The sequence below is a fragment of the Salvelinus alpinus genome, chromosome 32 (assembly GCF_045679555.1).
Source record: "Salvelinus alpinus chromosome 32, SLU_Salpinus.1, whole genome shotgun sequence".
NCBI classification, from domain to species: Eukaryota; Metazoa; Chordata; class Actinopteri; order Salmoniformes; family Salmonidae; genus Salvelinus; species Salvelinus alpinus.
In genome coordinates this window covers 812,932-838,693 of record NC_092117.1, presented here as the reverse complement: position 1 = coordinate 838,693, position 25,762 = coordinate 812,932, and the positions used below count along the sequence as shown (strand labels likewise).

General features: G+C 40.9%; 2 protein-coding genes across 3 annotated transcripts in view; one reads left to right on the top strand and one right to left on the bottom strand.

Moving 5' to 3' along the window:
* The window catches only part of LOC139562716 (NLR family CARD domain-containing protein 3-like), a 259,825-nt gene extending 234,399 nt beyond the window's left edge, over positions 1-25,426 (top strand). Inside the window, exon 14 of the mRNA XM_071380679.1 lies at positions 24,751-25,426. Coding sequence (XP_071236780.1) covers positions 24,751-25,283 — 533 coding nt within the window. The 3' untranslated portion in view covers positions 25,284-25,426. The remainder of the gene's footprint in view (positions 1-24,750) is intronic.
* Positions 1-25,762, bottom strand: part of LOC139562714 (NLR family CARD domain-containing protein 3-like) — a 473,339-nt gene that overhangs the window by 192,040 nt on the left and 255,537 nt on the right. The gene's annotated exons all lie outside the window — the stretch shown is intronic.

Genomic DNA, 25,762 nt, shown 5'->3' with positions numbered 1-25,762 from the left:
CACTGGACTTACACACACACACACACACTGGACACACACACACCGGACAGAGACACACACACACACTGACATACACACTGTACTCACAAACACACTCACACACACTCGACACAAACGGTCACACACACACACACTGGACACATACACACTGGACACACACTCACACAACGGACACATTGGACGGACTCACACACTGGATGGACACACACTGGACGGACACATACACACAAACACACACACACTCTGGATACACATACTGGCCACACACACACACTGGACACATACACACTGGACACACACTCACACACTGGACACTGGACGGACACACACACACTGGATGGACACACACTGGACGGACACATACACACAAAAACACACACACACACACACACACACACACACACACACACACACACACACACACAGAGAAAACACACACTGGAAACACACACTGGAAACACACACTGGACATACACACACTGAACACTGACACACACACACACACTGGACAGAGACACACACACACACTGACACACACACACTTGACAGAGACACACACACACACTGACAAACACACTGGACTCACACACACACTGACACACACTCGACACAAACGGTCACACACTGGACACACACACACACACACACACACACACACACACACACACACACACACACACACACACACACACACACACACACACACACACACACACACACAGACTCTGGACAAACATACTGGCCACACACACACACTGGACACATACACACTGGACACACACTCACACACTGGACACACTGGACGGACACACACACTGGATGGACACACACTGGATGGACACATACACAAACACACACACACATACACTCTGGACACACATACTGGCCACACACACACACTGGACACATACCCACTGGACACACACTCACACACTGGACGGACACACACACTGGATGGACACACACTGGACGGAAACATACACACAAACACACACACACACACACACAGAAAGCACACACTGGAAACACACACTGGAAACACACACTGGACATACACACACGCGTCTTCCTATAATTGTTAGGACCTTGACACAGGACCTTCATGACTCAACCTTTTGGTTCCTTTTCTGATCTTTTACCACTTTGCATTTTTTATGATATATTTTACTGTTTGTGTTTGTACCACAGGAGGATGGTGGGACCTTAATTGGGGAGGAGAGGCTTGTAATGGCTGGAGTGGAATAAGTGGAATGGTATCAAACACGTGGTTTCCATGTGTTCCATTTCTTTCACTCTGTTCCAGACATTATTATGAGCCGTCCTCCCCTCAGCAGCCTCCACTGGTATGTACTGTCCTATATGTGAGAGAGCTCCAACAAGGAATTACAATGTATGTATTACTTTTCATACCTGCAAATGGCAAATAAACTACTTGAACTCCTTATGAATGTCTGCAGCTGACTAGGCTGTTGGCGTCTGACAAGAGGTGAAAATATTACAGGAATATTCTGCAAATGTTGATGAAGACGTCACTCAATACACTCAATACGCAGTCTTTCCACAAGACTCTCGTGAAGTTATAGTGTGACGTTAAAGTAACATTCTCAGAACATACTGCACTTGTTTTATACTGTTTTAGATGGATCCTCTGTTTAAACATTTAAACTCTTACAATAACACCATTAAAATACCAATGTGATCATTTGTTGTATGTTTTTCATGTTGAACAACTAATTGTACAATTGTATATGGACATATGCTCCATAGTTGTACAAGTGTACAAGGATATATTGTACTTTTCATAATAAAACAACAAGAAAAGGCATGTTAATTGTGAAAACAATTTCTTTATTGATTTAACATTGCCTCTCCCAGTCACAAGTTGACGTTTGTCATGAGTCTTGTCCTGGAGGCAGAACTGCGTGATTTCCTCTAGATATGCCAGCTGCAAAGTCAAAATTGTCTGTGGAAAATAATGTTGTTTTATGGTCTTAATTTAAGGGAAGGATGAGCAGTGTGGTTAGGGTTGAGGTTAGGATTAAAATCAGATGTTATTACTTTGTGCCTCTTCCAGCTTGTGACCACTTTGCTGAACTGCCTCCAGAACAAGATTCATGACAATAAATGCCAACCTGCCTCCCAGTCATCCCCTCCTTATCTCTACAAGGCTGCAGAACATGCAAGCTAGTGATGTGGGGGTTCTCTCATAACCCTCAGTCCCCAGGTGGGTAGATGGCAGGTTGTATAAAGAGAAGCTAGTGATGTGGGGGTTCTCTCATAACCCTCAGTCCCCAGGTGGGTAGATGGCAGGTTGTATAAAGAGAAGCTAGTGATGTGGGGATTCTCTCATAACCCTCAGTCCCCAGGTGGGTAGATGTCAGGTTGAATAAAGAGAAAACAATAGGCTACATAAAAAAATACATAAATGTATAATTGTTGTGCAATTTACACTAAGTGTAGAAAACATTAAGGACACCTTTCTGTCCATGACAAACTGACCAGGTGAATCCAGGTGAAAGATATGATTCCTTATTGATGTCACTTGTAGATAAAGGGGACGAGACAGGTTAAAGAAGGACTTTAAAGCCTCTAGACAATTGAGACATGGATTGTGTATGTGTGGTAATCAGAGGGTGAATGGGCAAGACAAAATATTTAAGTACCTTTGAACGAGGTATGGTAGTAGGTACCAGGCGCACCGGTTTGTGTCAAGATCTGCAATACTGCTGGGTTTTTCACGCTCATGTTCCACCACCCAAATTACATCCAGCCAACTTGACATTTGTGCGAAGCATTGGAGTCAACATTGGCCATCATCCCTGTGGAACGCTTTCAACACCTTGTAGAATCCATGCCCTGATGAATTGAGGCTGTTCTGAGGACAAAAGGGCGGGATGGTTGTGGGGGTGCGATACTCAATATTAGGAAGGCGTCCTTAATATTTTGTCCACTCAGTGTATTACCTCTACCGCTTCTCTCTCCCGGATCCGGGATCCTTCTCATCAAAAAAGCTGACTAGCATAGCCTAGCCTAACGCGACAGGGATATCATTTCCACCGCATAGGTAGCTTTCACAAAACCCACAAATAGAGATAAAATTAATCACTAACCTTGAACAACTTCATCAGATGACAGTCTTATAACATCATGTTATACAATAAATTTATGTTTTGTTCGAAAATGTGCATATTTAGAGCTGCAAATCATGGTTTTACATTGCAGCCACCATCACAAATAGCACCAAAACAGCCAGAATAATTACAGAGAGCAATGTGAAATAAATAAATACTCATCATAAAACATTTATGAAAAATACATTGTGTACAGCAAATGAAAGATAAACATCTTGTGAATCCGGCCAATATTTCAAATATGTATATGTCAGATTTGTCAGATTTTTTAAGTGTTTTACAGCGAAAACACAATATATATTTCTATTAGCTCACCACAATAGCCAAACACACAACACCATTTTTTTCACCGCCAACATAGCTTTCACAAAACTCAGAAATAGAGATAATATTAATCACTAACCTTTGGACAACTTCATCAGATGACAGTCTTATAACATCATGTTTTACAATACATTTATGTTTTGTTAAAACATTTGCATATTTAGAGCTGCAAATCGTGGTTTTACATTGTGAATACGTAGCCACAAAGCACCAAAATGTCCGGAGATATTTTGGACAGTCACCTAATCTAACCAAAGAACTCATCATAAACTTTACTAAAAAATACATGTTGTACAGCAAATGAAAGATACACTGGTTCTTAATGCAACCGCTGTGTTAGATTTTTTTAAATAAAAATAAATAACATCATAAATATTCTCTTACTTTTGATGATCTTCCAAGGAGTCCTAGTTCCAGAATAAATCGTTGTTTGGTTTTAGAATGTCCATTTCTTCTGTCGAATTAGCAACTTTGGCTAGCCATGTGGAGCTCACGTGTCCAAATAATCGTTGCTTCTGGAACGAAAAATTCCCAAATTCCCAATAAACGTTGAATAAACTGGTCAAACTCGGTTGAAAATCCTACTTTATGATGTTTTTCTCATATGTATCCAATAAATTCAAAGCCGGAGCATTTCGTTGTGTATACGTAACGCATTTCAGAAGACAATGTGGAGTTCCCCTGTGTGCCGTTGAAAACTGACAAAAGAGCGGACATGTCTTTCCAAAAGCTCTCATTCTGCCTCACATCAAGCTAGACACCCCATTCAACCTTCTACTGCCTGTTGACGTCTAGTGGAAGGCGTATGAAGTGCACACAGATCCATAAATATAAGCCAGTTAAATAGGCAGGCCCTGACACAGAGCCCCATTTTCAGAATTTTCACTTCCTGTCTGGAAGTTTGCTGCCAAATGAGTTCTGTTTTGCTCACAGATATAATTCAAACAGTTTTAGAAACTTCAGAGTGTTTTCTATCCAATAGTAATAATACTTTGCATATTGTATGATCTAGAACAGAGAACGAGGCCGTTTAATTTGGACACAATTTTTTCCCAAAGTGAAAACAGCGCCCCCTATTAAAGACAAACATCTTGTGAATCCAGCCAATATTTCCGATTTCTTAAGTGTTTTACAGCGAAAACACAATATAGCATTATATTAGCTTACCACAATAGCCAGAAACACAAGCCATTTCCCGGCAGCAAAAGTTAGCGATCGTAACAAACCAGCAAAAGATATATAATTTTTGACTAACCTTGATAAGCTTCATCAGATGACAGTCCTATAACGTCAGGTTATACATACACTTATGTTTTGTTCGAAAATGTGCATATTTAGAGCTGAAATCAGTGGTTATACATTGTAGCATCTTTTTCCCAGAATCTCCGGATATTTTTATGGCACTCACCTATTCTGACCAAATAACTATTCATAAACTTTACTAAAAAATACATGTTGTATAGGAAATGATAGATACACTAGTTCTTAACCTCTAATTCCTCCCAAACCCGGATCCGGGAGCACCCCCCACAGTAAAAAAGCTGACTAGCATAGCCTAGCATAGCGTCACAAGTAAATACTAGCATCTAAATATCATTAAATCACAAGTCCAAGACACCAGATGAAAGATACACATCTTGTGAATCCAGCCATCATTTCTGATTTTTAAAATGTTTTACAGGGAAGACACAATATGTAAATCTATTAGCTAACCACGATAGCAAAAGACTCAACTTTTTTCTCTCCACCATTTTCTTACTGCATAGGTAGCGTTCACAAATTCGACCAAATAAAGATATAAATAGTCACTAACCAAGAAAAAAACTTCATCAGACGACAGTCTGATAACATATTTATTGTATAGCATATGTTTTGTTCGAAACATGTTCATATTTCAGGTATAAATCACAGTTCTACATTGCAGCTGCAATCTGAAATAGCGTCGATGCAGGCAGAATAATTACAGAGACCAACGTCAAATACCTAATTACTCATCATAAAACATTTCTGAAAAATACACAGTGTACAGCAAATGAAAGCCCAACATCTTGTGAATCCAGCCAATATGTCAGATTTTTTAAGTGTTTTACAGCAAAAACACAATATAGCATTATATTAGCTTACCACAATAGCCAGAAACACAACCGCATTTACCAGCAGCAAATGTTAGCGATCGTGACAATCCAGCAAAAGATATATAATTTTTGACTAACCTTGATATACTTCATCAGATGACAGTCCTGTAACATCATATTACACAATGCATATAGGTTTTGTTCGAAAATGGGCATATTTAGCAGCACAAATCGTGGTTACACAATGTGATCGGTAGCAACATTTCATGCATTCTGGCCGGCGCCATCTTGAAGAGGCACCTAATCTAATCGATAAATAATCGTAAACTTGACTAAAAAATACAGGTTGGACAGCAAATGAAAGATGCATTAGTTATTAATGCAACCGCTGTGTTAGATTTTTAAAATTAACGTTACTAGACATACAGTGTGCATTACAGCCAGACTAGTGCCGCAATTAATGGCGGACAAATCCATTTACATTTTTCCACATAAATACGGAATAACATCATAAATAGCTCTTACTTTTGGACGAGCTTCCATCAGAATCTTGGGCAAGTTGTCCTTTGTCCAAAAGAATCGTTGCTCGGTTGTAAAACGTCCTCTTCAACTTTGGAACTAGCAGCTAACAATAGCTATGTGGCGCAGACATGCCCAAATCCTCAAAACGCAATACTAAGGAAATTCCGAAAATCGCAATATACTCGCATAAACTGATATAACTCGGTTTAAAATAACTTCGTTATGATGTTTCTAACACCTATATCGAATTAAATTACAGACGGATATATCTAAGGCCGATAACTGAGCGTTTCAAAATGCCATCCTGAGGTCTTGCTTTGCGTCATGACGAACGTGGAAAAGAGAGCTCCCTCCGTTCCTTGGGGCTTTATAAGGTCTGAGATCTGCCTAGAAACTCCATTCCAATTCTCATTGGTTACTGACATCCATGGGAAGGCGCGTGCAGTTCATGTCGACCCATAGGATACATACAGAGCTTTAAACTGATCTGAGAACAGAGCCTCGTTTTCAGACCTTCGCAGTTCCTGTCATGAATTTCGCTGCAGAATGAGTTCTGTTCCACTCACAGACATAATTCAAACGGTTTTAGAAACTAGAGATTGTTTTCTATCCAATAGTAATAATAATATGCATATTGTACGAGCAAGAATTGAGTACGAGGCAGTTTAATTTGGGAACGATAAATGTCCAAGTTGAAACAGCACCCCCTGTAGCACCAAGAGGTTAATGCAATCGCCGTGTTAGAATTCTAAAAATAACTTCATTACGACATCCAGCTTACTTTATAGCGAGAGAGTGCCCAAAATCTGGGCGCAAGCTAATAGTTCACATGTTCGACAGATATATGAAATATCATCATAAAATGGGTCCTACTTTTGATGATCTTCCATCAGAATGTTGTACAAGGGGTCCTTTGTCCAGAACAATCGTTGTTTGGTTTTAGAACGGCCTTCTTCCCTCTCGAATTAGCAAGCTAACTAGCCAAGTGGCGCGAAGCTCTCCATCTTCACCATACCCAGAGAACGCAAGACGCCTAAACTCCCGAAAATATTTCAATAATCTGATGAAACTATATTGAAAAAACAAACTTTACGATGATATTATCACATTTATCAAATAAAATCAAAGCCGGAGATATAACACGTCTATAACGATTGCTTTTCAGAAGCCATTACCAGTGACTTCTATGCGCTTCCTGGACAGAGGAATTCTGGGGTCATGTCATTCCAAGAGCTCTCTTTTCACCATAGAAACACCTAGAAACCCCATTTCACCTCTCACAGCCTATGGGACATCTAGTGGAAGGCGTATGAAGTGCATGTATACTCATACATATCAAGCACATTTATAGGCAGGTCCTAGAACAGAGCATAGATTTCAGATTTGTCACTTTCTGACAGGAAGTTTCTCCAACTTGAGTTCTGTTTTACTCACAGATATAATTCAAACGGTTTTAGAAACTAGAGAGTGTTTTCTATCCAATAGTAATAATAATATGCATATTGTACGAGCAAGAATTGAGTACGAGGCCGTTTGAAATGGGCACCTTTTATCCAGGCTACTCAATACTGCCCCTGCAGCCATAAAAAGTTAAGAAGAAGATAACCTATAGACTACACTGTTCAGTTAGAGTAATATCTAGTCCACTCAGTGTATAACCTGTAGGCTACACTGCTCAGTTAGAGTAATATCTAGTCCACTCAGTGTATAACCTGTAGACTACACTGCTCAGTTAGAGTAATATCTAGTCCACTCAGTGTATAACCTATAGACTACACTGCTCAGTTAGAGTAATATCCAGTCCACTCAGTGTATAACCTGTAGGCTACATTGCTCATGTGAGTAATATCTAGTCCACTCAGTGTATAACCTGTAGGATACACTGCTCAGTTAGAGTAATATCTAGTCCACTCAGTGTATAACCTGTAGACTACACTGCTCAGTTAGAGTAATATCTAGTCCTCTCAGTGTTTAACTTGTAGGCTACACTGCTCAGTTAAAGTAATATCTCATCCACTCAGTGTATAACCTGTAGGCTACACTGCTCAGTTAGAGTAATATCTAGTCCACTCAGTGTATAACCTGTAGACTACACTGCTCAGTTAGAGTAATATCTAGTCTTCTCAGTGTATAACCTGTAGACTACACTGCTCAGTTAGAGGCCGTCTACAAAGGTGCTATCTTCATCAGCATCATAAAAGCTGATAGTATTTCAACCACATCAAATATGCATCCAAGTCAAACTGAAATCTGATCAGAAACATGTTGGGCCTTTTACAACGAATATTGGCCACTAGATTATTACCAGTTAATATTAATAACTAAAACTTCACCTACATTTTAATATTCTGTCATAAAGAACACATTCAAATTAATAACTAAAATGAAATAATGGTTTTCCTATCTCAAAGGTTAAATGAAAGAATTACTATGATAAGTGCCTATTAAGTTCCAAATAAAGTAACGATTGACAATAACAGGGTTTCATATTAAATCATGTATAAATCCCTTGTGACTGTCACACCCTGATCTGTTCCACCTGTCTTTGTGATTGTCTCCACCCCCCTCCAGGTGTCGCCCATCTTCCCTATTATCCCCTGTGTATTTATACCTGTGTTCTCTGTTTGTTTGTTGCCAGTTGGTCAACCAGCGCTTTTGTCTCAGCTCCTTCTTTTCCCAGTCTCTCTTTTCTCGCCCTCCTGGTTTTGACCCTTGCCTGTCCTGACTCTGAGCCCACCTGCCTGACCCTGAGTCTACTGACCTGTACCTTTGCCCCACCTCTGAATTATTGACCTCTGCCTACCCTGAGCCTGCCTGCTGTCCAGTACCGTTGCCCAACCTCTGGTTTACTGACCCCTGCCTGCCTTGACTTGCCTATTGCCTGCCCCTGTTGGATTATTAAACCATTGTTAATTCGACGTTGTCTGCATCTGGGTCTTACCTTCACACCTGATAGTGACAAGGGGAATGGAAGCCTGTTGTGTGCAACAGGAAGTGGCAATGGAATGAAAATTAAATTCCTAAAACATGTCTAGCCTTTTTATCTGTGGGTAACAGAGTTAACATGTTATGCTGGAAACACTCAGTTTTCCATCACAAAACAACAAAATGCAGAAACTGATCCAGCTCACGAGCTCAACTAGGACCTGCATGTTGGAGTTAGTACCTGCATGTTGGAGTTAGTACCTGCATGTTGGAGTTAGTACCTGCATGTTGGAGCTAGTATCTGCATGTTGGAGCTTGGACCTGCATGTTGGAGTTAGTACCTGCATGTTGGAGCTGGGACCTGCATGTTGGAGTTAGTACCTGCATATTGGAGCTAGGACATGCATGTTGGCGCTAGGACCTGCATGTTGAAACTAGGACCCGCATGTCTACAAAGCTTTTAGTACTTTACAACTCTCCCATTCACCTGTGTGAACTTCAAATTTCATCGCATGCTAGCCTTTTACTGGCTGTTTCATGCTAGCCTTTTACTGGCTGCGGACACCCTTTTCTGTTTGTATTGTGCTGTGCAGCAGGTTTTTTATGTCTTTACATGCTCTGTTTTTGAGAGCTCTGACCCTTTACATAACAGGCAATTCTCTTTTCCGGAACCTTCTTTAGTGCTTTAATATGTTCCCAAACACTGATGGTCTCTCATAGCTGCTCATCTGCTCATTTTCCACACCCCTGAGATGAGTGTGACGTTTCTTTACATCTTCTGTAAGGGGAATGAAGTCATCTTTGTTCCACTGAGCAGCTTGGTATAGAGTACAGTATATACATATGAGATGAGTAATGTAGGGTATGTAAACATTATAACTGGTTTAAGAGTATTACACCTCTTGATACATACAGTGGGGAGAAAAAGTATTTGATACACTGCCGATTTTGCAGGTTTTCCTACTTACAAAGCATGTAGAGGTCTGTAATTTTTATCATACATACACTTCAACTGTGAGAGAAGGAATCTAAAACAAAAATCCAGAAAATCACATTGTATGATTTTTAAGTAATTAATTTGCATTTTATTGCATGACATAAGTATTTGTTACATCAGAAAAGCAGAACTTAATATTTGATACAGAAACCTTTGTTTGCAATTACAGAGATCATACGTTTCCTGTAGTTCTTGACCAGGTTTGCACACACTGCAGCAGGGATTTTGGCCCACTCCTCCATACAGACCTTCTCCAGATCTTTCAGGTTTCGGGGCTGTCGCTGGGCAATACGGACTTTCACCTCCCTCCAAAGATTTTCTAATGGGTTCAGGTCTGGAGACTGGCTAGGCCACTCAAGGACCTTGAGATGCTTCTTACGGAGCCACTCCTTAGTTGCCCTGGCTGTGTGTTTCAGGTCGTTGTCATGCTGGAAGACCCAGCCACGACCCATCTTCAATGCTCTTACTGAGGGAAGGAGCTTGTTGGCCAAGATCTCGCGATACATGGCCCCATCCATCCTCCCCTCAATACGGTGCAGTCGTCCTGTCCCCTTTGCAGAAAAGCATCCCCAAAGAATGATGTTTCCACCTCCATGCTTCATGGTTGGGATGGTGTTCTTGGGGTTGTACTCATCCTTCTTCTTCCTCCAAACACGGCGAGTGGAGTTTAGACCAAAAAGCTCTATTTTTGTCTCATCAGACCACATGACCCTCTCCCATTCCTCCTCTGGCTCATCCAGATGGTTATTGGCAAACTTCAGATGGGCCTGGACATGCGCTGGCTTGAGCAGGGGGACCTTGCGTGCGCTGCAGGATTTTAATCCATGACGGCGTAGTGTGTTACTAATGGTTTTCTTTGAGACTGTGGTCCCAGCTCTCTTCAGGTCAATGACCAGGTCCTGCCGTGTAGTTCTGGGTTGATCCCTCACCTTCCTCATGATCATTGATGCTCCACGAGGTGAGATCTTGCATGGAGCCCCAGACCGAGGGTGATTGACCGTCATCTTGAACTTCTTCCATTTTCTAATAATTGCACCAACAGCAGCTTGCCTATTGTCCTGTAGCCCATCCCAGCCTTGTGCAGGTCTACAATTTTACCCCTGATGTCCTTACACAGCTCTCTGGTCTTGGCCATTGTGGAGAGGTTGGAGTCTGTTTGATTGAGTGTGTGGACAGGTGTCTTTTATACAGGTAACGAGTTCAAACAGGTGCAGTTAATACAGGTAATGAGTGGAGAACAGGAGGGCTTCTTAAAGAAAAACTAACAGGTCTGTGAGAGCCGGAATTCTTACTGGTTGGTAGGTGATCAAATACTTATGTCATGCAATAAAATGCTAATTAATTACTTAAAAATCATACAATGTGATTTTCTGGATATTTGTTTTAGATTCCGTCTCTCACAGTTGAAGTACCTATGATAAAAATTACAGACCTCTACATGCTTTGTAAGTAGGAAAACCTGCAAAATCGGTAGTGTATCAAATACTTGTTCTCCCCACTGTACGTATTCCAGCTTGTCTCCAGTAACTCAATTAATTGTTCTGCTTCTTCTCTGTGTCTTTTAACTCTTTCATCAGGCTTTCACCCACTAGTCCTCCTGCATCTGTTTTAAGGGAATATCCTATTTTCCATTCCAGGGAAGGTGTTTTGTATTCACTTGTATCACTTATGTACTGGAAAAACATGTACTTAAGGTTATTAAACAGGGACATATCCATTTGTAGGCCTGTGTAAGACAGGCAATTAGTGGTGTTTCCTACATCCACATTCCCTGAGTTGCAGATACAAACAGGGACATATCCGTTTGTAGGCCTCTGTAAGACAGGCAATTAGTGGCGTTTCCTACATCCACATTCCCTGAGTTGCAGATACAAACAGGGACATATCCGTTTGTAAGCCTGTGTGAGACAAGCAATTAGTGGTGTTTCCTGCATCCACATCCCCTGAGTTGCAGATACGAATAGGGAGAGTTATTGTCGGTTTTAATCCTGCCAACACAACATCTCCTTTGTCATTTAGGGCTTTACACTACCAGTCAGATACTCTCCTCATTGTACTTTTAGAGGTCCTATGCATTTAATCAGCTGGGAATTGTTAACTGGTTGTACGCTAGGAACCTTCTCCTACCTTGGCCATTTAGTCTCAATGTGCCCACCCTTCTTAAATTCTTTAGCTGCATCTGTACTATTACCTATTGTCTTATTGGATAAACCACCTTCCCATGCTGCTTCCTTCTACCCTAGTGGCCAACATCAGAATAGTATAATTGCTGTTTCTTTGTCGAACCCTGGTATTGTTCCTTTGCATAAAATGGAGTAATTAACATCCAAAATCATTCTTTTAAATTAGTACTACCTGGCTTTCACACAGAAAGGCTGTGGAGGTGGGTTTATGGAAAATCATTACCCGTGTGCCAGATATGTTCCCCCTCCCCTGTAATCCTATGTATGTCACTGTTCTCGCCCATTTATTATTCTCCACATCACCGTCCACAAAGGGAACGGATAGATTTGGAGAGCAATAAATACCCTGCATGTGTGTTTCCAGGGTTGAGATTTTCTTGTTTCACAACCATAGAGTGTGTGTATGATGGTTTCCTCGACATCTGATGATTCTTCAGGTTCTGTGGCTGAACCCTCTGTTGGTTCTTCTGGACTTTGGTCTCGGCCTTCTGCTCCTGTTCTTTGGCTCGAACCTTCTTCAGATGTTCTTTGGGCCCTGCTCTCCCTTCCTGCAGTCGCTCATCCATGGCTCCCACTCTGGAAGATGCTTGCAGTGGGAGAGATGATGCCAGACGGACCTCTCCTCTACCCACAGGGCTGGAACAGACCCATCTGTTGTGGTTGGTTCCATTTTCGCTTGTGGACCCTGAGTTTCACCCATTCTCCAACGTTTATGGGTAGCTCGTCAGGGTCTTCACCTGGGATTGGTTCTGCTGCTTTCTTAGTGTGAGAGTGGAGAAAACTTACAACAGAAGTTAGTTCCTTCATGTCATTAAGATGGTCACACTATATCTCAGTTATGTCTATCTATCGGTCAGTCATAGGTCTCACCCCTGGGGTGTTCATTGGTCGTCTTGTTAACATTTCATAAGGTGTACACCCAATACCTTTGTTAAGGCTGCTGTGTATTTTCAAGAGGACAGGAGGTAATCCCTCTACCCATGTCATTCCTGTGGAATGGCATAGTTTGCCAAGGGAGCCTTTCATGTTCTTATTAGCCCTCAGTAACTCTCGTTACTCCGCGGTTGATAGATGGACACAAACTTCTGCTCAACACCCATCATTTTGGCCATTTGGGTAACCACATCTCCTATGAGATGGGTCCCATTGTCTGCAGACAAACCTCAGGCACTCTGAACCTGAGTATAATTTTCTTAACTAGCAATTTTGCAACTGTTCGCGCAGTTCAGTTGGATGGTTCCACCCACCTGGTAAACCTGTCAATTATCACCAGGCAGTATCTCTTTCTTTTCGCTCTATCATGTCTATAAAATCCATAGCTAAGTTGACAAAATATCCTTTTGGAGTGGGGAACTTCCCTGGTTGCAGTGGAGTTCCCTAGTCTATATTATATAACAAACATGTCGCGCAACGATAAATTAACTGTTTTACGTGTTGATAAAATTTTTGGGTCAAATAAAAAATTTCAAACATTCTCCTCACATATCCCCCTTTTGACGAATGGCTCACTCCATGAGCCAATTGGCAAATAATAAAACCATGGTTGATGGTAAACAGGGCATACCAGACAAAAGATGTAGCCATAAGCCAGACCGAGGACAGAGAGCACACCCTCTCTTCCTCCACACCTGGTGATTGAGAATATCAGCCTGCTGCTGTTTCTCAAGATCAGTAGTTTCAGAAAATACAAACGACAAAAAAAATAAAATGCATATGTGTGACAACGGGATACAGACAATTAGGCCGCCTCATCAGCTATGCTGTTACTAATGCTAATGCTAGCATTATCACACCAACCCACGTGTGCCTCAACCTTAACAATAGCTTCAATCAACTTTTCAACAAAAGGTCTGTTTTTAATAGGTATGCCTGTGGTATTAGTAAACTCTCTTGCTCTCCAAATCCTACACCATGAGAAACAAACCCCAGTAACATATGCCAGTAAAGGCCAGTAAAGGCCTTCCCTTCCCCCAAGCTGTGGTCAGAGCTAATAAATCTGCCTGTTGCGCTGATAAATGGTCTGGTATAACCTCAATATCACCTCCCACATCTACTACAGCCGATCCTACATGTTTCTACCCTGTGCTTTGATCTATGTAGGCAGATCCATCAACAAACAGCACCATGTCAGAGTCAAGCAGAGGTTCTTCAAATAAGTTTTTGTCCGGTACACATTCCTGGGCTGTCCAGATGTCCCTGTTATTGATACTGATGATTTGCTCAGGGAAGCTCTCCAACAACTTGTCCAGGTTTGCCTAAACAGGAACAGTGAGCTTTAGTGTCTATTATAAATGAAAGGTCATGTCCTTAACATTAAGAGTATCCATTGGCTCTTCTCTTCCATCATTGAATTCATACTGGAGCAGGGGAGGCGGGCACCTTCATTGTTGATTCTGAAGGAAATTAAAACCGTTGGTGTTCTGATTTCCCATCTGTCATGGCTGTCCTCCATCATTAACTTGTCCTTCTTGTCCATGGGGCATATGTAGCCCCTGGGGAGCATTTCCAGCTCCGGCCGATTGGTACTGTGTCTGAGTTTCCTCTTCCAGACACAAAGTTTCCTCTTCCCCTGTTGTAACCTCTTCCTCTTCCATTTCCCCCACACTGCAAACTCACATGCCCAACTGCCCACAGGTCCAGCATTGAGTGTTGTTCCATTCACAAAGGGCTCTGGCGGGCCCACGTCCTCTTCCAGTCCATGGTTGTGGTCACCATAATGTTGAGTGGTGAAAAGCACATACACTTCAGGCACCAGGTTCACAGGTGTGATGAATGTGACAGTGGGGGAGCTGCAGGCTGTGGTTGTGGTGAGCCTGTAGAAACAACTTGAGCAGATGTCTGGATCCTCCAGTCTGTTCCTTTTTGTAGAGTGAGTTGGGGTGGCGAGGGAAACTCCCTCCAGGAACTGTGCCTCCTTTTTCTTCCAGCACCATCATTCACATCACAGTTTCTGAGACAAGGGCACTCGTCATCTCCTTCTTTTTGTCCATTTTTCTTGTCTGAATTATCTCCTTGACTAAATCCGACCTAGTCTTGTTGAATGAACCAGCCAATGGATATCTACTTTCTCCTGCCATCTCAGTCCAGACATGCCATTTCTTAAAAGTGACTGTAAATTCCACAGCAGGAAACTTATTTTGCATATATTCAACAGGCGTGACAGGCTTCATTGCTCCTATCTCCTCATCCTGGTTTGACTGTGCCATGGTGCTCCGGCTTTTTATTTAGATAGTCTGTCTGTAATGTGTTTTTCTAGCCTCTATAGGGTTATCGTAAAAAGGGTGTAATATGTAGGAATATGTCTATATAAATTCACCTCTATCTTCTCTCCATTTTCTGCCAGCTTGCTACCAATGGCCCGGCTAGCTGTCTGAATCGCCGTGACCCCAACCAACCTCACTACTCACTGGACCCTTATGATCACTTGGCTAAGCATGCCTCTCCTTAACTTCTCTGGGATATGTATATGACGGTAGTGTCCCACTTGGCCAAAAGCCAGAATAAATGTAGCGCTCCATATTCAAATATATTACTATAAAAATCAATCTTTCATGAAATCACACATGAAAGACACCAAAATAAAGCTACACATGTTGTGAATCCAGCCAACATGTCTGATTTCAAAAAGGATTTACGGTGAAAGCACATTAAACAATTATGTTAGCTCAGTACATAGCCACAGAAAAACAGCCATTTTCTCAACAAAAAGCAGAAATAGAGATAAAATTAATCACTAACCTTTGATGATCTTCATCAGATGACACTCATAGGACATCATGTTACACAATACATTTATGTTTTGTTCGATAATGTGCATATTTATATCCACAAATCTCGGTTTACATTGGCGCCATGTTCAGAAATGCCTCCAAAATATCCGGAGGAATTGCAGAGAGCCACGTCAAATAACAGAAATACTCATCATAAACTTTGATGAAAGATACATGTTTTACATATAATTAAAGATATACTTGTTCTTAATGCAACCGCTGTGTCAGATTTCAAAAAAACTTTACGTAAAAAGCACACCATGCAATAATCTGAGACGGCGCTCAAAAATAATAAAATTTCTCTGCCATGTTGGAGTCAACAGAATATACGAAATTACATCATAAATATTCCCTTACCTTGGATCATCTTCATCAGAATGCACTCCCAGGAATCCTAGTTCCACAATAAATCGTTGTTTTGTTCGATAATGTCCATTACTTATGTCTAAGTAGCTACTTTTGCTAGCATGTTTAGTGCACATGTCCAAACGCTCACGCAGATGCAGGCGAACTCGGACGAAAACTTCAAAAAGTAAAACAGGTCGAATAAACTGGTCAAACTAAGTAGAGAATCAATCTTCAGGATGTTGTTATCATATATATCCAATAACGTTCCAACCGGAGCATTCCTTCATGTCTGTAGAAGTTATGGAACGCAAGGCGATATCATGAGGAAAGCGAGTGACCAGGAACTGGCAATCTGCCAGACCAATGACTGAAACACCTCCCACCCGGCCCCACATCACACTAGAGGCTTCATTCCACGTTCTACAGACTGTTGACATCTAGTGGAAGGCGTAGGAATCCATATGTTACAGGGAATTGAATCGGCGATGAGTTGAACATTGACCAGTCTCAGAATTCACACTTCCTGTTTGGATTTCTTCTCAGGTTTTTGCCTGCCATTTGAGTTCTGTTATACTCACAGACATCATTCAAACAGTTTTAGAAACTTCAGAGTGTTTTATAATCAATAGTAATAATAATATGCATATAGTAGCATCTGGGACAGAGTAGGAGGCAGTTCACTATGGGCACGCAATTCATCCAAAAGTGAAAATGCTGCCCCCTATCATAAAGAAGTTAATGTCAATATGCCTTGTCCATTGCTGTTCTGGTTAGTGTTTATTGGCTTATTTCACTGTAGAGCCTCCAGCCCTGCTCATTATACCTTATCCAACCTTTCAGTTCCACCACCCACACATGCGATGACATCACCTGGTTTCAATTATGTTTCTAGAGACAATATCTCTCTCTCTATCATCAGTCAATGCCTAGGTTTACCTCCACTGTATTCACATCCTACCATACCTTTGTCTTTACATATACCTTGAAGCTATTTTATCGCCCCAAGGAACCTGCTCCTTTTACTCTCTGTTCCGGACGTCCTAGACGACCAATTCTCATAGCTTATAGCCGTACCCTTATCCTACTCCTCCTCTGTTCCTCTGGCTATGTAGAGGTGAATCCAGGCCCTGCAGTGCCTAGCTCCACTCCTATTCCCCAGGTGCTCTCTTTTGATGAATTCTGTAACTGTAATAGCCTTGGTTTCATGCATGTTAACATTAGATGCCTCCTCCCTAAGTTTGTTTAATTCACTGCTTTAGCACACTCTGCCAACCCGGATGTCCTAGCCGTGTCTGAATCCTGGCTTAGGAAGTCCACCAAAACTCTGAAATCTCCATCCCTAACTACAACATTTTCAGACAAGCACTGCACCCCCCCACAGCAACTCGCCCAAGCCTTCCCCATTTCTCCTTCTCTCAAATCCAGTCAGCTGATGTTCTGAAAAATCTGGACCCCTACAAATCAGCCGGGCTAGACAATCTGGACCCTTTCTTTTTAAAATAATCTGCTGAAATTGTAGCAACCCCAATTACTAGCCTGTTCAACCTCTCTTCCGTGTCGTCTGAGATTCTCAAAGATTGGAAAGCAGCTGCGGTCATCCCCCTCTTCAAAGGGAAGGACACTCTTGACCCAAACTGCTACAGACCTATATCTCAGCCCGCTGGTCACCATAGCAGCACCCACCTGTATCACGCGCTCCAGCAGGTATATATCTCTGGTCACCCCCATAGCCAATTCCTCCTTTGGCCGCCTCTCCTTCCAGTTCTCTGCTGCCAATGACTGGAACGAACTACAAACATCTCTGAAACTGGAAACACTTATGTCCCTCACTATCTTTAAGCACTAGCTGTCAGAGCAGCTCACAGATTACTGCACCTGTACCTGGCCCATCTATAATTTAGCCCAAACACTGTATTTATTAAATACTGTATTTATTTATTTTGCTCCATTGCACCCCATTATTTATTATTCTACTTTGCACATTCTTCCACTGCAAATCTACCATTCCAGTGTTTTACTTGCTATATTGTATTTACTTCGCCACCATGGCCTTTTTTTTGCCTATACCTCCCTTATCTCACCTCATTTGCTCACATTGTATATAGACTTATTTTTGTACTGTATTATTGACTGTATGTTTGTTTTACTCCATGTGTAACTCCGTGTTGTTGTACGTGTTGAACTGCTTTGCTTTATCTTGGCCAGGTCGCAATTGGAAATGAGAACTTGTTCTCAACATGCCTACCTGGTTAAATAAAGGTGAAATAAAAAAAATATATAAAAAAAATAACAGTGGGTGATACTGTAATCCTAAATCTACTCTCACTTGATCCAGGCTATAGTAAATGGTTCTACTTATATTCAAATATATTTCACACACGGGCCTCACAGAGACAACCGCATGGTAAACTTCAATTCCTAATGTTTTATCTTAAGGGTGTAGAGTAATAGTTATATGTTATACATCAGTGCCCCATGGTGGTGATAGGATCACAAAATAACACAAAATATATTTTTGGGAAATTGTCTACAGAACGTCTGTATAATTCTCTTACTGATATACTAAGGGGTTGTACATTTCCAATACTGTCCTATGGTAGGAAATTGTCACTAACAAATACGTTCAACCTTTTATTAGAATAACTTCTGTCCTACTCCTAATTTTCTATTCCACTATTGGCCATTACCCAATAACTCCCGCCATCATCCACAGACAAACAAACAATGAAACATACAACGCACCATTCATAACCAACTCAACTCAGCCATTGGGTACCTCTTCAAAATAAACATGACAAATTTCAAAATAACTTAGTCATATAGTAAAAATCAAAACCAAAATAACTAGTATTTGGTAATTGTAGCTGAATTACCTTTACAAAATAAAAAATATGATTATTATCACTGAATCACCTCTCCCAAAGAAACTAACTAGTATGACAGTAATGGTCTCTTCACATTACAACTCAAAATAAAATAGATGATTATTATCACTGAATCACCTCTCCCAAAGAAACTAACTAGTATGACAGTAATGGTCTCTTCACATTACAACTCAAAATAAAATAGAAAGATGAGTATTACAACCACCTCTTCAAAACCAAAATAACATTAAGTATTGATCGCTGCATTACCTCCCAATATATAATGGATGATTAACACAGAAACACCACTCCAAAACCAAAATAACATAAAGTAATGATCGCTGCATTACTCCCAATATATAATGGAAGATCAATACTGAACCACCTCTTCAAAACCAAAATAACTAGTATTGGTAATAGTCACCCGTATTACACAGCCAAAATAAAATAGATGATCATTACTGAATCACCTCTCAAAATAAAAACTAGTATTTCAATAATGTTCACCTGCATTATTACCCAAAATAAAAATCATCAATCATTAATTTCATTCATCCTATATTGACAACATGCATTTCACCAATAGTCCGTTACGTACTTTCTCCAAACTAAGATCCGACTATATCATATTCAACGTGTATGTCTTTCATTTAGATTGAGTGAGGTGCCACTTGTTAGAGGGAAACCACACCAGTAAACGCCATTTAATTACAGACTTAGATTAAACGAGTGTCTGCTTACCTTATTTCATTTGGAGCTCTGGCACCATGGTGTAGAATCTCTACCAACCGCAGTGACACTCACTCCTGGCTAGCTCGCCAAATGTTAGGGTTCGTTCCTTTCGTCCTTGTCAATCATCATTGGCTCATTGGTGAAATTAGCATTATGACAATATATTTAAATATTACGTTAAGAGAAAAATAAGTATTCAAATTTGGATATACTATAATTTTGAATCAATGCATTGATGTTCCCATCAGTATAACATATTGACCATACAATACGGAAGAGGATTCAATATGTTGTTTGAAAGAAGAAACCAAATGTATTTACCATTGTCCTTCTACACTACCCGTTAAATTAACAGTGTGTTTGTGAAGTCATGATGATCTCTTTGTCAGGCTGTCAGGCTGTGGAGTCACAGAGGAAGGCTGTGCTTCTCTGGTCTCAGCTCTGAAGTCAAACCCCTCACACCTGAGAGAGCTGGATCTGAGTAACAATGACCTGAAGGATTCAGGAGTGAAGCTGCTCTCTGCTGGACTGCGGAATCCCCACTGTAAACTGGAGACTCTGGGGTCAGAATTCCTGTAGTTGGTCAACAAGTGATAACTGTTCACCAGATCCACATGTGTTTACCAGACACACATAGTCCACAACATATGTGTTTGGACAGTGAGGTTTACCATTTTCAATTTGGTGCTACGCTCCAGCATTTTGGATTTGAGATAGAATGTTTCATATTAGGCGACAGTACAGAATGTCACCTTTTATTTGAGGTTAATGGTGAGAGGTTAGTATGTTTTGTTGTAGCCTCTGTAATTGGTAATGGTGAGAGGTTAGTATGTTTTGTTGTAGACTCTGTTATTGGTAATGGTGAGAGGTTAGCATGTTTTGTTGTATCCTCTGTTATTGGTAATGGTGAGAGGTTAGCATGTTTTGTTGTAGCCTCTGCTATTGGTAATGGTGAGAGGTTAGCATGTTTTGTTGTAGCCTCTGTTATTGGTAATGGTGAGAGGTTAGCATGTTTTGTTGTGGCCTCTGTTATTGGTAATGGTAAGATGTTAGCATGTTTTGTTGTAGCCTCTGTTATTGGTAATGGTAAGTGGTTAGCATGTTTTGTTGTAGCCTCTGTTATTGGTAATGGTGAGAGGTTAGCATGTTTAGTTGTAGCCTATGTAACTCTCTCACTCATTATTATTCATGATCTTTCTCAATCATGGCAGTCACAGCCTTGATTTGTGTTCAAAGAATATGGGACCAAATACTAAACTTATGACTACTTTAACACACTATAAATGAATTGGTTAGAATACTTATGAGTTCTTCAAATAGGGGGACTAGATACATAAAGTGCTTACATTTTTCTAAATCGTGAAACGGATACAGTGGCTTGAGAAAGTATTCACCCCCCTTGGCATTTTTCCTATATTGCTGCCTTACAACCTGGAATTAAAATGGATTTTTGGGGGGTTTGTATCATTTGATTTACACAACATTCCTACCACTTTGACGATGCAAAATATTTTTTATTGTGAAACACACAAGAAATAAGAAAAAAAACAGAAAACTTGAGCGTGCATAACTATTCACCCCCCAAAGTCAATACTTTGTAGAGCCACCTTTTATAGCCATTACAGCTGGAAGTCTCTTGGGGTATGTCTCTGTAAGCTTGACACTTCTAGCCACTGGGATTTTTGCCCATTCTTCAAGGCAAAACTTACAGCTCCTTCAAGTTGGGGCGGCAGGTAACCTAGTGGTTAGAGCGTTGGGCCTGTAACTGTCAGAGCAGTTCATAGATTACTGCACCTGTACATAGCCCATCTATAATTTAGCCCAAACAACTACCTCTTTACCTACTGTATTTATTTATTTATTTTGCTCCTTTGCACCCCATTATTTCTATCTCTACTTTACACTTTCTTCCACTGCAAACCAACCATTCCAGTGTTTTTTTTTTACTTGCTATATTGTATTTACTTCGCCACCATGGCCTTTTTTATATTTATTTATTTATATATATATTTGATATATTTTGTTTACCTTCACCTCCCTTATCTCACCTCACTTGCTCACATTGTATATAGACTTATTTTTCACTGTATTATTGACTGTATGTTTGTTTTACTCCATGTGTAACTATGTGTTGTTGTATGTGTCGAACTGCTTTGCTTTATCTTGGCCAGGTCGCAATTGTAAATGAGAACGTGTTCTCAATTTGCCTACCTGGTTAAATAAAGGTGAAATAAAAAATAAAAAATAAAAAAAGTAACTGAAAGGTTGCTAGAGCAAATCCCCGAGCTGACAAGTAAAACATCTGTCGTGCTGCTCCTGAACATGGCAGATAACCCACTGTTCCTAGGCTGTCATTGTAAATAAGAATTTGTTCTTAACTGACTTGCCTAGTTAAATAAAAATAAATACATTTAAAAAAAGTTGGATGGGTTCCGCTGGTGTACAGCAATCTTAAGTCATACCACAGATTCTCAATTGGATTGAGGTCTGGGCTTTGAGTAGGCCATTCCAAGACATTTAAATGTTTCCCCTTAAGAAAAGGTTAAACCACTCGAGTGTTGCTTTAGCAGTATGCTTAGGGTCATTGTCCTGCTGGAAGGTTAACCTCCGTCCCAGTCTCAAATCTCTGGAAGACTGAAACAGGTTTCCCTCAAGAATTTCCCTGTATTTAGCGCCATCCATCATTCCTTCAATTCTGACCAGTTTCCCAGTCCCTGCCGATAAAAACATCCCGACAGCATGATGCTGCTTCACTTTGGGGATGGTGTCTCCGGTGATAGCGTTTCCTTGATGGCCAAAAGGCTACATTTTTGTCTCATCTGACCAGAGTACTTTCTTCCATATGTTTGGGGAGTCTCCCACATGCCTTTTGGCGAACACCAAATGTGTTTGCTTATTTTTTTCTTTATCCAATGGCTTTTTTCCAGGCCATTCTTCTGTAAAGCCCAGCTCTGTGGAGTGTGCGCCTTTAAGTGGTCCTATTGAAAAGGTTCTCCAATCTCCACTGTGGAGCTTCAGGGTTCTCTTTGTTGCCTCTCTGATTAATGCCCTCCTTGCCTGGTCCGTGAGTTTTGGTGTGCGGCCATCTCTTGGCAGGTTTACATCAAGCTTGTGATTCTACTAACTTGTTGAATGCATTTGCAGTTTGTCTTGTATTTTTTGGAATGTTTTTCCTAATAGAAACTGAATGGTGAATAATGTCCTGTCATTTTGGAGTCACTTCACTTGTATTGTCAGTAAGAATAGAAGATGTTTCTGAACACTTCTACATTCATGTGGCTGCTACCATGATTATGAATAATCATGAATGAATCGTGAATAATGATGATAAATGAGAAAGTTACAGAGGCACAAAGATCATACCCCCTCTGTTATTGGTAATGGTGAGAGGTTAGCATGTTTTGTTGTAGCCTCTGTTATTGGTCATGGTGAGAGGTTAGCATGTTTTGTTGTAGCCTCTGTTATTGGTAGTGGTGAGAGGTTAGCATGTTTTGTTGTAGCCTCTGTTATTGGTAATTGTGAGAGGTTAGCATGTTTTGTTGTAGCCTCTGTAACTTTCTCACTCATTATTATTCATGATTCATTCATGGTTTGTATTAATCATGGCATCATCAGGATTAATTAAGTAGTGTTTAGAAACATGTTATCTACTCACTTAGACGGACAAGTATCCAGTCATCTTCCACCATTCAGTTTCTATTGGGCAAAACACAACCAAAACAAACTGCAAATGCGTCAATGTCACCTCATGTTAAACATTTGATCTCAAATCTAAAATGTTGGCGTATAGAGCCACATTTAAAATGTTAGCTTGACTTTCAACATAGATATGGTGTGGACAGTATACTCAATACAATCTAAATCTGATACCTCGTCTGTCTTTTGACTGATACTGCTTTTTAAACTGGTCTGGTCAGTCAGTCTACTCAAATATTTGTACCATACATTTTTCAATCTACGACAATACTTTGATAATTTGTCATTTCTAATAATGAAACATTAATGTATGAATAGATATGGCAGGTTTCAGTACACTGATGTATCTGAACATTTTAAAAGAATATACTGCCACTATTTTCACGACCAAAGATTAGCAGTGTGATTTTAATATGATTTGACTCTTTGCAGGCTGTCAGGCTGTCTAGTCACAGAGGATGGCTGTATTTCTCTGGTCTCAGCTCTGAAGTCAAACCCCTCATACTTGAGAGAGCTGGACCTGAGCTACAATCACCCAGGAGACTCAGGAGTCAGACTGCTCTCTGCTGGACTGGAGGATCCACACTGCAGACTGGAGAAACTCAAGTATGTAGAGGGTTTATGTCAATGTTCAAATCAGACATGTTTGACTTATCAGGCTAGTGAAGACAAACATTCTTACCACCACTTGGACAAATGATATGCTGACTGTGTGTGTCCATTGTGTGTATGTGTCCAGTGTGTGTGTGTGTCCAGTGTGTGTGTCTCCAGTGTGTGTGTGTCTCCAGGTTGTCTCCAGTGTGTGTTCATTGTGTGTTTGTGTCCATTGTGTGTCAAGTGTGTGTGTGTGTGTCCATTGTGTGTCCAGTGTGTGTGTGTGTGTCCATTGTGTGTCCAGTGTGTGTGTGTGTAAGTGTGTGGCGCGTGTTACATTAGAAATGTGTGTTTGTGTTCATGATGCATACAGGTGTGTGTGTGTGCGTAATTAATGGGAATATGTGTGTTTTATATTACCATACAGTATAACATATCATTCAACAAGTCTTCAACAAGTCTCAAGATACCTTAACTTCTCTTTTTGATAACTAGAAACATCTACATTTAATGAATTAGTGAAAAGTGAGTTAACATTCTAATGTCAATGATGATGATTTCCAATATTGTGTCTGTTTTCATCCATCAGATGTCTGTGATCTCACACTGGACCCAAACACAGTACACAGACACCTCTCTCTGTCTGAGGAGAACGGAAAGGTGACATGGAGGAGAGCGAAGCAGCCGTATCCTGATTACTCAGAGAGATTTGAGGACTGTGGACAGGTGCTGTGTAGAGAGGGTCTGACTGGGCGCTGTTACTGGGAGGTAGAGTGGAGTGGTATAATGGGGGCTGATATAGGAGTGACATATAAAGGAATCAACAGGAGAGGAAGGGATAAGGACTGTTGGCTTGGATACAATGACAAGTCCTGGAGTCTGTTCTGCTCTGACAACAGTTACGCTGCCAGGCACAATAATAATCCCACTACCATAGACGTCCCCTCCTCCAGATCCCACAGAGTAGGAGTGTATCTGGACTGGCCAGCCGGCACGCTGTCCTTCTATAGAGCCTCCTCTGACACACTGACCCACCTGATCACATTCACTGAGCCCCTCTATCCAGGGTTTAGGATTGAGGATGATTTATTTGGGATTTCCTCAGTGTCCCTGTGTCAGTGATACATACACATACTGACACACACACACACACACACACACACACACACACACACACACACACACACACACACACACACACACACACACACACACACACACACACACACACACACACACACACACACACACACACACACACACACACACACACACACACTGACACGTTGGACACACACGCTCACTGGACACGCACACTCAACACACATACGTATTTATATCACCTACTGGGGACACCTGTTCTCACACCACATCCAAGTTCCGACCAACTAGTATCATCTGGGGACAATAGTGTAGGCTGTTGTTTAGGGCACAAGGGGAAGATGGATTCTAATCTAGATGAGTTTGAATAAACTTTACTAAAAAATACATGTTGTGTGGCAAATGAAAGATACACTGGTTCTTATTGCAACCGCTGTGTTAGATTTTAAAAAATAACTTTAGTACGACATACAGCATGGGTTATTGCTAGACATGGCTCA